The sequence below is a fragment of the Buceros rhinoceros genome, unplaced genomic scaffold (genome assembly GCF_000710305.1).
Source record: "Buceros rhinoceros silvestris isolate BGI_N320 unplaced genomic scaffold, ASM71030v1 scaffold17356, whole genome shotgun sequence".
NCBI classification, from domain to species: domain Eukaryota; kingdom Metazoa; phylum Chordata; class Aves; order Bucerotiformes; family Bucerotidae; genus Buceros; species Buceros rhinoceros.
Genome location: NW_010419494.1, coordinates 20,491 through 35,405, shown reverse-complemented (window position 1 = coordinate 35,405; position 14,915 = coordinate 20,491). Strand labels below are relative to the sequence as shown.

The 14,915-nt window shown below is 40.7% G+C and overlaps 1 protein-coding gene across 1 annotated transcript in view; it reads left to right on the top strand.

Annotated features, from left to right (window-relative positions):
* Positions 1 to 1,104: 1,104 nt before the first annotated feature.
* Positions 1,105 to 14,915, top strand: part of RBL2 (retinoblastoma-like 2) — a 20,167-nt gene continuing 6,356 nt past the window's right edge. The window contains exons 1-12 of the mRNA XM_010138954.1: positions 1,105 to 1,232; positions 2,435 to 2,635; positions 5,122 to 5,186; positions 9,083 to 9,211; positions 10,052 to 10,212; positions 10,330 to 10,394; positions 11,076 to 11,262; positions 11,995 to 12,161; positions 12,779 to 12,888; positions 13,324 to 13,427; positions 13,773 to 13,910; positions 14,390 to 14,554. Of these exons, the coding sequence (XP_010137256.1) occupies positions 2,457 to 2,635; positions 5,122 to 5,186; positions 9,083 to 9,211; positions 10,052 to 10,212; positions 10,330 to 10,394; positions 11,076 to 11,262; positions 11,995 to 12,161; positions 12,779 to 12,888; positions 13,324 to 13,427; positions 13,773 to 13,910; positions 14,390 to 14,554 (1,470 nt within the window). The 5' untranslated portion in view covers positions 1,105 to 1,232; positions 2,435 to 2,456. The remainder of the gene's footprint in view (positions 1,233 to 2,434; positions 2,636 to 5,121; positions 5,187 to 9,082; positions 9,212 to 10,051; positions 10,213 to 10,329; positions 10,395 to 11,075; positions 11,263 to 11,994; positions 12,162 to 12,778; positions 12,889 to 13,323; positions 13,428 to 13,772; positions 13,911 to 14,389; positions 14,555 to 14,915) is intronic.

The following is a 14,915-nucleotide window of genomic DNA, read 5'->3' as shown; positions in this document are numbered from 1 at the left end:
CGTGACACGGTCACCGCGGTGGACGTTTACCAGCAGCTGTCTAATTGTCCGTGTAGATGCTTTCAGCGCAGTCATAATAAATTGCATAAACGTGGCACAAAACTTGGTGGGTGGTTCAAGACGTGCAGGTTTTGAAACCGATCTGTCCAATGTACCACCCTGTGACGCACCCGCTTTGTTTGGGAGCGGGTGGCTTTTTACCGATAAAGGTGGCGCTTGCCATAAAGGCAAGTCTGCCCAGAGCGACGGGGGGTTCCTCAGCGCTTCCCTTTCCTGAGCCCGTGGTGGCTCTGGGTGCAGGGCGAACGGCCGCGTCGCCGTTAGGGGGGTTGGTCCTGCGGTGCCTGGAGCCGCGTGCGGCTGCCGGAGGGAGGATGTGTGCCGTTCCCGAAGCCCCGCGGTCACAGCGCTGCTAACCGCCACAAACGGGGAGCTGGCGAGCTCGGCGAGAAAGCTTGCATTTGCCCTGAAGGTGTGCGCTCATCTGGCCCCGTCATACCACGTAGCCCAAGAAACGCGCAGCATCGAATTCAGTGTTCTGTGCCTCTTTCTTTAGTGTCCTTTCCCCATTAACGACATCTTATTTTTTAATCGAAGAGGGAGAATAAGATTTGAAAGTTTTTCGTTGGAATTCATTTCTGTCTTTAAGTACAAGATTGAGTAATTGTTCTGTTGTGTAATACAGAGAAAATGGCAACTATGTTTTCCTGTGCTCGGGGTCTGTTCAGGGCAGAATGTCCTGATAGCAGGGAACTGTAGATGGTTTTTTTTTCCGATTTTTTTAACACTGAGACAGTACAAAATGTTTCAGAAGAGAAACACTAAAAATACATTGTTAAACTGTGGGTTAACTGTGAAATTTATGAAGGTAACTCGTGTTATTTTATGTTTGATACAGTTGAGTGTTAAGCATCGGTTTAATGTTTGTGGTTAAAAACACAAAGTAGCTCAAGGCAACCTTGAAACAACAAATCAACTCTGTCACTGGTTGAACGTCATTCGTTTAGGACGCTGTTCTACCCTTGTTCCTGATGTTGGGTGTATGCTGATAAGCGTGGTTTTCTTTCCAGTCTTTTAGATGCCTGACGTTTTAATTCACAGGGCAATGACCTGCACTGGCTAGCGTGTGCCTTGTACGTGGCTTGCAGAAAAGCGGTTCCCACTGTCAGCAGAGGGACAGCTGAGGGAAATTATGTATCTTTAACCAGAATTTTGCGCTGTTCAGAACAAAGGTAACTTGTCTCTTTGCTGATTTTTAAACGCTTACAAAATCTCAAAGGCTGATGCTAACTTGTGGAATTTACAAACTGAGAACAAAGGCTAAACATCCTTCTCTCTTCCTGCTTGTAAAGAGAGAGAGAATGCGTATTGCTGAAGTCTTTGGGTTGTAGCAATGACTGGCATCTTGGGGTTGTAGCTCATTGCCACAGACGCAGGACAGTTCCCTTCGGTCAGTACTGTGTTGTGAAAACACTAATTTCAAACTCAGAGACTGATTTCCCTCTCAGAGGAGACAGAAACCAGTCCCTGAAGAACAGTCTAGTTTTGAGGAGTGAGCAAAGTGTGAACTTCTCACAGGAGAATCCACTTTTAATTGTCCCTGAAAATACTCACAATTTACCTTCTGGGTTTTTCTTAGAAGACTTCAGTTTTCACACGTTCTTACTTTACCAAACCAAAGTGATGTCAGAATCTGATAAACAAATTTGTATCAAATATTTATGTCAGTGAAGCAGTGAAGAAAAACTTCCTTAAACTATTTATTAACAGTCTTATTGTTTTGTAACAATTTAGTAGATAGGACAAAAAAAAAAAAAGGATGTTCTTATGCACTTTTTCTCCCAATCAATCCGTTTTACTGTTAGAGCATTGCTATTGGTTTAAACAATGCAACAGTGTTCCTTTAACTTCCTGTTTTCCAAATCAAAAATTCAGGAAACTGAATGTGGATCGTTTGTTTTTGTGAACTAGGCTATCAAATGTTAATAACACGGAAAAAGTAAATGTAGGTAAAAGTGAAAAATAAATGAAAGCCAAATTTATGAAGCGTTGTTTACTGAAACTTAGGATTTTTTCATACTTTGTAGAACCTTCTCAGTGCTGTAGAACTCAGAGTTTGTTTTATCTAAGTTAATTTTTTAGAATTATTAGGGAAATCTGATTTTTAGTGTGATGTGGTGTTGGAGCTGATTGTGTCTTTATGAGGAAACGCCAGACTGCGAATATGTTGTTAGCATGGTCATCAGCCGAGGATATGAGAATATTTGGCATGCTTCTGAGCTCGATCTTCTTTATGGGTGGAGGATATTGTTGCATTTGCAATACTGCCATTTTAGCAGTAGTTCGGGAAGTAGAAATTGCTCTGTTTAGTGTATTTCTGAAAAACAAACAAAGAGAAAAACCCTTTCCAATCTAACCCATTTGATATTTTCAGCTTGATCGAGTTTTTTAATAAGATGAAAAAGTGGGAAGACATGGCAAATCTACCTGCCCAGTTCAGAGAACGAACTGAGAGATTAGAGCGAAACTTCACAGTTTCTGCAGTAATTTTCAAGAAGTATGAGCCTATTTTTCAGGACCTTTTCAGATATCCTCAAGAGGATCAGCCTCGTCAACAGAGAGGAAGAAAACAGAGGTACGTTTCTGTTATTTCTAGACTGATTTTGGAACATTACTATTACAAAAATATAATGGGATTGCAAGGACAGACTTGCTCACAGTAGTTTCTAATCTTTTTTTTTTTCAGTTTGTCAGATCTGACAGGGTGCAGGAAATCCCAAAGCTGCTAAGTTTCTATGATATGGGGGCACGGGAAAGGGGAGAGCTTAAAACGCCCCTGTATTAGTATTTCTAATACTAATTATTAGTATTTCTGAGAGGGGAAAGGCTGTAAGAATTTGATCACCGTACGATCTGTGTAGCCTCGATAGCTCATAGAACAGCTCAGCCTGTTTCTCTCCCTAGTAATTCCCATAGTTTCCTTCTGGATATTCTTCTGGATATTCTACCTTATAGTAGAAGCCTTGTTTGTTTGTTACTGAAAAATAAATGCTAACCTTCATTTCTGGTTCTCTTAACATGATTTCATCTGTTTGTGTCAGGACTTGGCTTGTGATTTCCCCTGGTAGTTAGTAGAGGTTGATTTATTCCCATTCGTTATTTCTTTCATCTTCACTACTGTGAAGTGCCATTGTTTGGTTGCTTTGATGGCTTTTGGTGTTGTTGGGTTTTTTGTTTGTTTGTTTGGGTTTTTTTACTTTTTTTAATATTTACAAGCTATTTCTTAGCTGGGTTTTTTGAGCTTTTTTTTTCCTTGATGTTCTTGTGAGCATCACTTAATGGTATTTGTAATCAAATGTGTTGGAATCTGTAATAAAAGACAGGATTTGTGCCTAAATAATTTTGTTGGAGAATGCAAAAAATGAGTAAATTGGAACTGGGCCATAGAGGGGATGAAGTTATGTATTGGGATGAATATTTGCACATAATGTTGACATTAAAATACACTGCATATGTAATGCTATGATTAGAAGAGTAAACTCGGCTAGTTGCTTAGCTTGGACGGTAAGGTGCGAAGTAATTTTGAAGATCAAGTTGGAAGGTGATACTAATTTTTGTGTGAAACTTATGTTAATTTTGACAGGTAAAACCATTCTTTAAATAATCTGATGAAGTAACTATGTAAGAAAGTAAAAGATTATGACTGAACAAGCTCTTGGAGAAAGGGAAAGGATATTGCCTTACTGTGAATTAATTCGGAATGAAAGAATTTCGGACTTAAATATGTAACACTGAATGAAACAAATAATACTAAATCCAGTCGTACAGAGCAGTCAAGGCTTCTAGAAACAGACAAAACCCGATCAGGACTATTTACATTGTGCAAATACTGCTCGGTTTTGAAGCTTACAATCTAAATTAGACGACTGCATGTTAAAAAGACCTAGAAGGAAAGTGATTGTATTGGATCAGACATATTTCCACATCACTGTCTTTGCTGCTCTGATGTTCTTTTGAGGATGAGCTGCCATATATGAAATAACATTCCAGTGATATGTTATATGGAGACAGGGGATGATGCTGTGGAGGTACAAAAATTGGTGCTAGGGAGGTTTGTTGTTTGGTGGTTTTGTGTATGTTTGTTTTTTTAAATCCACACAATAAAAACTTCAGCATAGTTTCAAGTTTGAGATTTGAAGGTAGGCATAAAAAAAATTGGAAGAGTTGATTACTCTGGGAAGATTTTTATCTTACCAAGGACACAAACCAATCTCACTAGCCAGCAGTGTGAAAGCAGGAAGGAGATTTAGGAAATCTGTCTGATATGGTATATGTGGCAGTAAGAAATAACAAATCCTCAGCAGCTGCAAAACTTTTGATTTAAGAAGCGGCCTCATTAATTTTTTATATTTTATTTGTAAGTATTTTAAGCAAAGACCAGTGGCGGAACTTGGTTCTGATAAACATTTAATATATTTCAAAATTTTGTACTGTGTAAAATCCTACCCAAAGTGCTTTACATTAGTACAGAGATGACACCCTTGTGAACACACAGTTCTGGAAGTCTTGTCCACACTGTGTATCTTCATATCAGCATGCTGTGTAATGTGGTCCCCCAAGAACCTGCATACATGCTTATTGCTCAGAATGCTTATGAAGAAGGAACTTCAGCTCCGGCTCTCAAAGTATTTCAATTCACTATTTGTACGAAAAGCAGAAGTAACATTTCCTGCATTTTCTGTAGATTTTAAATGTAGATATTTACCTGTTCTTTGGAACGAAGATCACAATTTTGCCTTAAAACATTTAGGCCAGCCATGTTTAACGTAAAATTTACAGTGATTTTCTGCTCATGTCTTGGCCTGTTTCTGATGGAATTTGCTGTGGTGACATTCGAATCATTACAAGCAGACTGAGAGTGGAGTTCCGCTTGTGTCTGCACAAGTGTGCAGCTTGGTTTATTACCTTTAGGCAGGCTTTTGCCGGAGGGGTTTAAGATTCTGGCCATACTATAGTAAAGCTTAATTTTTGTTTAGAGTGATTGAATGTTGTATGATGTTCTGTCAGTTTGAATTAATTGAACTCAATTGGTCGCTTCTTGCTGTTTTTTTCCCCCGGAAGACGACAACCATGTACTGTGACTGAAGTTTTCCACTTTTGCTGGGTGCTGTTTGTTCATGCAAAAGGTAAGAGATTTGAAAGGGTTTAGATATGGCAAACTTGTTTTTGTTGTCAATCCTGAAATACTGGTGAGGTGCAGGTGTTTCTAACTCAGAAACGCCTTGGGAGAAAGGACCTTCTCAGAGCAGCTGGAGTTCTGTCTGAATTCTGTCTGCATTTCCCCAGCTGTGTGTTTTACCACGCTTCTACGGTGAGCTACATGTCCAAATAGTTTGGTAGCTTTTATGTGGAATATTTTTACAGAGTTCCCAGTGTTGTGGAGGTTTATGCTGTAATTCTAAGGGGAAAAAGTAGCTTAGAATTTCAGTGCATTCGTGTTTAGATGTCGTTGTAATTACCACAAGGTGTGTGTGTATGTTTACTAGGAAGAAAAAACATTTATATTTCTCCTAAATTTCCAGCAACACTGAAAATATTTAATGAATCTTCTTCTACAACCTCGTAAAAATTTATCATAAAATTCTAGGTGTGACTACTTTCACTGGTAGCACTCTTGCACTGATAACCTTTCTGCCCCTCTACTTTTTAAAAAGATAAGCAAGCAGCAGCTGTATCAAATATGCAGTACTAAATAGGTCTGCAAGTGCCTGCCTTGCATTTTGGACACAGCACTATGTACGTAAACGGCTGATGGTCTTGAAGAATCAGATTCCTTTGGAAGGGGATCCTCTGTTAATGTGCTTCTCTAGAAGTGCGGCAACGAACAACGTATTGCCACGTATTTATAACCTTTGTCAAAAGAGCAGCCTTACAGCTAGTGAGAATAGTAGAGGATTTCATCAGTTTTCTCGATAATGACTGATGGCAGAAAAAGCCATGGGAGGGAACGGGGTTAAATCCTTATTTTAGGCTTAAGTTGTTCGGAGATATCACATACTGTGTAAAGTCTTCCCTCATCAAACCTGTGTCTTAAAGAGTTTTGGCATACCTAGGGCTTTACTGAGGTACTGCTTGGATGCGTCTTCATGGAGAATTCTGTGTAAGTGAGGTAATGTTTTGAGGAAAATGAAGATTTATATGCCCCACTGAAAGAATATTCTTGTAGCTTCAGGTCCATTGATAATTTCCAGAGACTTAATATTTCTGCATTAGATAATTTCTAGGACAAGAAAACTAATAGTTTAATTTCTACAAGGAAAGGGGCAGAAGGAATTTTGTTGCTCTTGGGGCATGTGTGGGGTGTGTGGTGGGGTGAGGTTTTTTCCAGTTTAAAGTTAAGATTCCTGCAGTGTGCTGTGATAATTCCTTAACCGACTGCCTTTGAGGATGCGGCTGTCACAGTGTTGACTTATTTATCTGGCACTAATTTTGTTCGCTACAGATTAGCCTTTGTTTCTACAGTACCACATTGCAGAGGGCTGCCAGCAAGTCCCTTTTGGCAAAGCCTCTGGCAGTGTTACTGGATCCTCAGCATCACATCTTTGTGCAAAGACCAGGAAGGGTGTGGCATTGCGTGAGTGCTGTACTGAACACTCTATCTTGGGTAAAAGGTGCCTTTTTCCAATAGGCTGCAGATTACACTTTTTTGGGGGAAGAGAAATCTTTCCTGAATAGGTAGGTTGCTTGCAACCCTGAAACAGACTGAGACCCTGAGAAGATTTTCATCTTTTTTCTTTTCTTTTTTTTTTTTTTCCAGTCTGGAACAGCTGTCTCAAGTACTGTGAAATACCTATTTATACTCCCCTGAGCCCAGAGGAGAGTCAGTACTGTACTTTGTTTCTAGTCAGTCAGGACTTCACCACTTTAGCACAGTTAGGCAGTGGGAGAGTAAGTAGGTCAGTCTGAAAAGGCACAGGTTTTTCTTTCCCCTTCTACCCCACTCGTGTGGGTAGATTGGACAGCTGACAAGGTGCAAAGGGACTTTATGGGTCTTCTTATTGCTAAATTATTGGCAAATATGTTTAAGTAACTGCATCGTCAATTAATTACATGTTAATTAGCGAGCAGTTTCAGATGTACGAATGAACTTTGTAGAGAGTGCCCCATCGATAACACTGCCAATTAAATTTTACAAGAAAAAGGAAAATTTACATTGTGAACGATAAAGTCAGTAAGCAATTAGTGCGGCAACACACAAATGGAAACTAGATGTTGACCGTTCAAGGCATTAGGTATTCACGTTGAGGTTTTTCACTGTTTTGAGGGTTGGCAGTAATCCTTATCGTGGCAACCGCACATCAGCGGCAAGTTCAGGCTTGTCTCTGATATTTCTGCACGCCTGAAGATCACTGCGTTCAGTTTCAGAAGTGCAGAAAGCGCAGGGCTGGTTCATCTCTTTGGCACATGCTGCAAAGTCAGACGGCGACTTTGTTCAGCAATACTGCAGTTCTTGCATACTATTTGTAAGCACTTATCTTTAAACTCTCTATCTTGACTTTTTTCTTTCTTTAAAGTGGAAATTTATTATTTATTATTAACATTTTGCTATTGTATTTAGGACTTTCATTGCTTTGCTGTGAACCTTTAATGATTTGGAAATAGCTGATGAATTTGTACAGTTAATTCACATTTCACAAAGGCTTCAATCTTTTAAGTAGTTCCTATTATCCGCATTGAAATTATTTTTCTTTTAACAAGTATGGAATCAGAAAATTGAATATAAATTTGAACAAACTGATATGTTACTGGCAGAAAAGTAACAGCAGAATTTAGAAAAACTGTTTAATCTTATATACATTTTGATGAGTTTATTACTGTATGACAGATTTCTTCAAGGATTTAAACCTGTTCTTTATAGTGGGCTCAGCTGGTTTGGATCTTACCTGACCAAAAAAAAGGGGGGAAAAAAAAAAAAGAAAAAAGGAAAGAAGAGTTATTAGTGTTGAAAATGATGGAAAATCGTGCTGTGCATATAAATTAATGGAAATGTGATTTATGGTATTAATTAATGGTATAGTTTATTTTACAAGACTGTTTTTAGCGGTGGCCATTCCTCTAAAGTAATGTCATAAACCTAAATGAGTCCAGTAGAGTAATGAACCTGAGTATAATCTTTGTGAAAGGTTATAAAAGAGAGAAGAGGTTACAAAGATTCTCTTCTACAGGAAGATAATAGATGAAAAACTTTAGGGGTATGTGAAATAAAACTACATTTTAAAGCAGATCAGAGATACACGTTTTAACTCTTTTGTAAAGCACAAGAGCAAGTTTACTTTATTATTTTATAATGAACATGCCCCAAACACAATTTTTGTAAAGAAAAGAGATTGGTAGAGAAAAATAATCTCCTGACTTTGAGGTACCGGTTCATTCTGGAGAATTAGGGGAACTGAAGGAGGGAGCGGTGCTTGCTTTTTCTAGGACTTGCACACTTGGGCCCAGCCTAGCAAAAGTTAAAAGTTCTGTGCAACGCTTTTCAGCACCGCAGTCTCGGGGGAAAGGGATGTTGCAGTCAGAACCCGTTCTTCTCCCTTCAGGCCTTTAGAACCAGATTCTGCTTCAGGCAGCTGCAGTAAGACTCTGCTGAAGCACGTGGCACCGCCAGACCACGGGGCGTCTGTCACCAGAGCTCTGGTAACAAACGGTTCTTCCTCGAGGCTGTGTGCACTGTACAGCTCACGGGGCTTCGAGCTGTTTAAGGAGGATCCTGCACGAGGGAGTCTGCAGTACCACGTTTATCAACATTTTGTAAGGTTTGTTTTCAAAACAGCACGATGTGTTTGAGTTCCTACACAACTGTTGCTGTTCTGAAAACATATTTTACTATGATGTTGTCTGTATTTTATTAAGGGTGTCTCTGGTTTACTACCTGTGTATCTATCCAGATATTGAAAGTCACCAAAGTCTGTGTTTCCAAGGCTCCATTATTGATTGTAACACAAATGTCAACAGTTTCTTGGTTAAAGGAATTTTAAATCTATGCTAATTTTAATTGACGTCTTACCGCTTTCTAATATTGAAGGTAATTTTCCTATGATCAGCGATGACTTGGTCAATTCCTACCACCTCTTGTTATGCGCTTTGGATCTAGTGTATGGAAATGCTCTCCAGTGTCCTAACCGTAAAGAACTTCTGAATCCCAACTTTAAAGGTATGTTGAAAAAAATGGTCTACTCAAAGTCTGGAAGAACTTCTATGGCTACTGAAATTAGTGTGAGTCTATGTGGCCGAGAATTAGTTGGATAATATTGATTCGAAATATGCAGGAATTAATATTATCTGTATCTTAATTAATTCCATTAATGTCATAACAGACTACTGACTTTTGTCGATAGTGTCGGAAGTCAAGAATTTAATTGACTACGGAAATACCTTCGAAGGAAATTCCAAAAAAAGAGGGCATAGTGATGCAGTGCGTGTTGGTTGTGGTCACGCTGGAGAGTTCCCATGAGGCAGTGCTCTGGAAAGATCCAGCGCTCAGATGAGAGACTGGCAACCTGAGTGTTTCTCTCACTTCGGGGTTGCTGCTGTTCCCTTTCTGGAGAGGAAATGCAGGTTGACTTGATACCCACAAATGCAAAGGAATGGTGGGATGTTTCCGCTGGATTCCTGATGTAATGCTTTCCAGCTTATACTCAATTTTCTTCATTTTCAATACAATATTCGCATTTACTTTGTAGTGGTTGGGATGCGCCCTGGACCATGATCTCAGATTTATTTGAATAAACAGTATAGTTCAGCAGTGTTTGACTGATTTTCTATTAGGACCGATGTTTTTAATTGTTATCACTCATCATCTGATTTTTTTCATTTCTGACCAAAAATTGACTTTTGATAACATGATCGAGTGGGCATTATATAATTAATAATTCTTTCAAGGGAACTAATTAGATTACCATTGAAATTTCACACTACTTAGACTACACAACGTTGAATTTAATAAGAAACAGGATACGGATTTGTGCAATTTATTAAGTATTCTTAATTGTAGGTCTACCCGAAGACTTCCACAGTAAGGATTATAAAGTATCATCTGATCCTCCCTGCATCATTGAAAAACTGTGTTCGTTACATTATGGATTAGTTTTAGAAGCAAAAGGCATAAAGGAACATTTTTGGAAGCCATATATTCGGAAACTTTTTGACAAAAAGGTCAGTCAGTGAAGTGAAGTGAAGTTCTGTAAAGTAGAGAAATTTCTCCTTGCTCATTATCTTCAAAACGTTTTTTCAGAACTAAAACGTCCATCTTTGTTCTTAACTGTCTTACAGCTTTTGAAAGGAAAAGACGAAAATCTGACTGGATTTCTAGATCCTGGGAACTTTGGAGATAGCTTGTGAGTCACGGGGTTTGCTTTGCACTAGTATCCCCATAGTACCGTTGCACGTGCATTGCTGAGGATAGCAGCTGGCTGACCTGTGCCTGCAGGAATGTTTATGTGTTACATTGCGGGTCGGTTCCGCCTTGAGGCAGTGTGGGCTCAGGCATGTTTGAAAGAGGAACGATTCTTTGGGATGGTGTTACTTGATGTCTGCTTTTATTCTTTAAGTTTCAGTGCTTCCTCAGTTTTTCCTCTATGTATCTCAAAGTGCTAGTATGAAAACGACGTGGGAGCACATTGAATGAGTGGGAAGTGGAAGGGGAAAATTGGGTTTGGTGGTATTTTTTTCTTAATAAACCTAGAGGTGCTTACAAGTAGGAGTTCCTTTCTTTAAAATGGCATGAAAATGATTAGCGCAGTTTATGATGGTGTGATACTGCGTAAGTTTTGAGGAGTTTCCAGCCAAGTGGGAGTTCTCAGTAGCGTGTGAGGTTCTTCCTGCAGCTATGCTAATGGCAAGCCATTGGATGCAATGGAAGAATAACATCCTTGCCACTGTCATGTAGATTTTAAAGGAGCCCCAATGCTCCAGTCAGGGTTAAAAGAAGTTCTGAGGTAGCTTTCCAGAGGCCGGGACTGCATTCAGTCAGTGGGCAGGTGACCAAAGCACTGTCTGGCTTCTCCCTTCTGCTGCAGCAAAGCCATCAACAAGGCCTACGAGGAGTATGTGTTGTCAGTAGGAAATCTCGATGAGCGAATCTTCCTTGGGGAGGATGCAGATGAAGAAATCGGAACTCTCACAAGGTGCTTAAACACAGCTTCAGGAATGGAAACAGCTGAAAGGGTGCAAGTGAAGCACAACTTGCAGCAGCACTTTGACAGGGTGAGCATGACATGGTCTGGTTTTCTACGGACAATAGGCTGAGTTAGTCTGTGTGTGATGAAGCAGCTACTAAAAATGACTGTCTTTGTTGCTCCAGGTGACCTGGGAGCGGACACAGCACGCTGAGTTAGAGTTTGCCATTGATTAGGTAGTTCACTTCAGGGGTCTTGGACACAATTTCACCATGTGTTTTGGTTTTCCTTTGATTAAATCCAGTATAGAGAATATTCAGGTAATTACCTGAAGATGCCTCTTCAGGTGAAGACTTCCCAGCCCAACAGAAAGGACAGTTTTTTGGCAGGTGCTGAATTGTCCAGCAACCTGTCTGGACTGTTTGGGACTTTCTGTGTTAAAGGGTTAAAGCAGCCGAAAGGAAACCCTGGCTCAGGACACTTTTCCTGTGAGCTACCTTTGGTACTCGAGGGATAGCAGGGGGCTGATGAGGGGTTGGGGGTGTGGGGGGCATTTAGAGTGGCCTACAGTTGTTTGACACTTCACACCCAGTATATGCATTTCAGCGTGAGGTCACCTCCTCTCTGTTTGTCCATCTGTACCCTGCTGTGACACAGACGGATCTTCCATTGCCGACTACTATCTGAGACAGGGCTGTTGATTCCTAGCTGTTATTTCCAGGCATGTGCCATGACACAGAGTAAGAATTCTCCAGATTACGACCTGTATCTGTATTCTGTAACGGTTTACAGTTATATGCTTGTTTTTTTGTCTTTTTAGTCCAAAACACTGAGGATTACAACCCCACTTACTGGCCGCAAGTATATTAAAGAGAGCAACCCATACGTGACACCTGTTTCCATAGCAACATACAGTCTGAGCCGCCTTCATACGATGCTGGCAGGACTGAAAAATGCCCCCAGTGAAAATCTGGAGCAAATACTCAGGTAAGTTTGATGTTAGCCAACCAAATAATTCAATTTTTAAAATAGGTTCAATAACAAATGTTAATGCTAAACAGTGTAGTGTAAAACATGAGTCAGTTTTGAAAGGTTCTGGAGTAAAAGAGGACACAGAGACACATCTAAATTTCAAAAGACTTTGTCCTCTTAGACACACTTGTCCTTAAGATGTTGATGGCCGTAAGGACCAAAAACTAACCCCCAACTCTTCCAAGCTTCTCTAACAAGCAGCAGACTGCCAACACAAAATATTCAAGGCTTTTCTCCTTCCTCCGTAGCAAATCTCATCATTACCTGGCAAATCACTCCCCACTGTAGCAGGTGCAAAACAAAACTGATTCTCTGTGGATAAACCATTGCTTCCAGTACAATGTATTTTAAAACAAGAAGTTTTCCATCAAGTGGAAAACGCTGTTTTGTAACTATAATAATGATGATAATCTGTGGGTATTTTAGCAGATAGATAGATACAGGTGTGTTTGAGTTGCTGGGCACTCTGTTCATAGTTTCATGCTTTCATCATCATACTACAGCAGCAGTGGTTGGTGGGTTTTTTGTCTCAGTAGGAACAGTATGTATGTTGAAAATGTTTTTATTTTCAGGGCATGTTCCAGAGATCCTTCTCAAGCTATTGCAAACAGAGTAAAAGAAATGTATGACGTGTACTGCCAGAGCATGCCGTCCGAAGGGGAATTCAGTAATTTGTCTAAAGGTGGGAGACATTTTCCTTGTCCAGATAAGAACTAAAATGTCTGTAAACAACACATTGATCTCCTGCAGTCAGCTTACGGTTTTACTTCCAGGTTATGCTTTAGCACAACTGTCTTCTCTATTACTTTTGCCTTTTCCTGTGTTCTTAAGACACGGCAAATTTGAACCCTGCATATTTTGCAATCAGCCTTAGCTGTAAGCACTGGAATTTGATGATACTTTGAGTTCTACAGAAGGGGAACAAAAAGCAATTCACAAGTCAGCGCAGCGTGGGAGAGGGGGCCTAAGTGAACCTTAACTGGTCGGTTCTGAAAGTACTGTAGTCATTGCAGCACAGAAATCCACACAAACTACTGACCTGTTGGATCTCTGTAGCTTAAGAATATCATTCTTCTATCACCTTTCCCAACCTTATGTCTGTTGAAAATTCCTGCAGATGTAGCTAGTAAGCATTTCCGTTGTGCTGAAGTGCTGTACTACAAGGTGTTGGAGTCCATCATCGAGCAAGAGAGGAAGAGACTGGGGGACACCGACTTATCGGTAAGGAAAACTCAGCCAATTGTTCCTCACTTCTAAAACTGCACCTACAGAAAAGGAAAGCGGTTGTAGAGCAGAACAGAACAGACGGCCATTTAAAATGAGGGTAAATCTCTGGAAAGTAGCCTGTAATACACCTGAATGGAAGAACGAGTGTACAGACATTGTCTGTGTTTGCACACACAAAGAAATTTTGTTTTTAATGAATAAAGCTGGCTCGGTTTGGATTCTTCTTTTTTTTTTTTATGAGCTTGATAATCTTGCTGTTGAGGCAGAAGAGGCAGGATTTGATGTTCCTAGCGTTACGCTCACTATAGGTGACGCGTTGATCTTTCCAATCTCGGGCAGGCGATACTGGAGCAGGATGTGTTTCACCGGTCGCTGCTGGCGTGTTGCCTCGAGATCATTACTTTTACGTGTAAACCGCCTGGAAACTTCCCCTTCATCACCGAAGTATTTGATATTCCAGTTTATCATTTCTATAAGGTAAGTGCTTGGTAACTGGAAATGCCAATCCAGACACGAGTCCTCTACTGCTTCCCCGCACCCAGACGATAACGTACATGTTACCCCTTCAGTCTCAGCTTTGCCCCTTTTTGTATGGAAACAGTGCTCCCCAGGTGTCCGTCATTCTGGGGCGTGTCGTGGGCAGTTCCATCACAGTCCTGTAGCAGTTTAACACAGGAGCAGTGGCCCCGTATCATCTGTACAGTCACTAATGGAGCATCAGTCTACCATGAGCTGGTGCCGCAGCTACTCTACAGCCGTGTGAGTGACACGTGTTTAGAAGGATACAAGTACCTGTCCTCTGAGAAAACCGTAGGACACCCTGGATGGCATCACAGTCATGCAGCCTTCGTACCTCTGATAGTCTCTTCTTCCCTGAACATCAAGAATTAGAGCTTCCTGTAAGCAAAATATACGCAACAAGTGTATTATGTTGATCACAATTATCTGCCTTACAGGTAATTGAGGTTTTCATTAGAGCAGAGGATGGCCTTTGCCGGGAGGTAGTGAAACACCTCAATCACATTGAAGAACAGATCTTGGAAAGCATGGCCTGGAAACAGGAGTCCATATTGTGGGACAGAATCAGAGAGAATGAAAACAAAATTCCTAGTTGTGAAGAGGTGAGCACTTACTTCTTATTTCATGTTTTACCTCGTTTTCCGAATCCGACAGGATGATACAGAGTGCATGTCAGACCCTGAAGGAGAGGCTGTCTGTGTGCAGATACCAGCGGCTCAGACACAACAGTTAGCTGTCGGGGGCTCTGGTCTGTTCAGGGGTGTCTCTGTGGAGACCCCCAAAACAGAGACCGGCAGCTGGGAAGGTTCTCACCCAGTATTTGCACAGCGTGGCAGAACAATGAACAAAGCGGCCGGGCAGGAAGGTTTGGCCCAGTCACTGACACGTGGAAAGGTGCCTGGACAAGAAGGACGGTGGTAAGAGCACAGACTTGTAACTGTAGTGACAGAGCATTCTGGTACC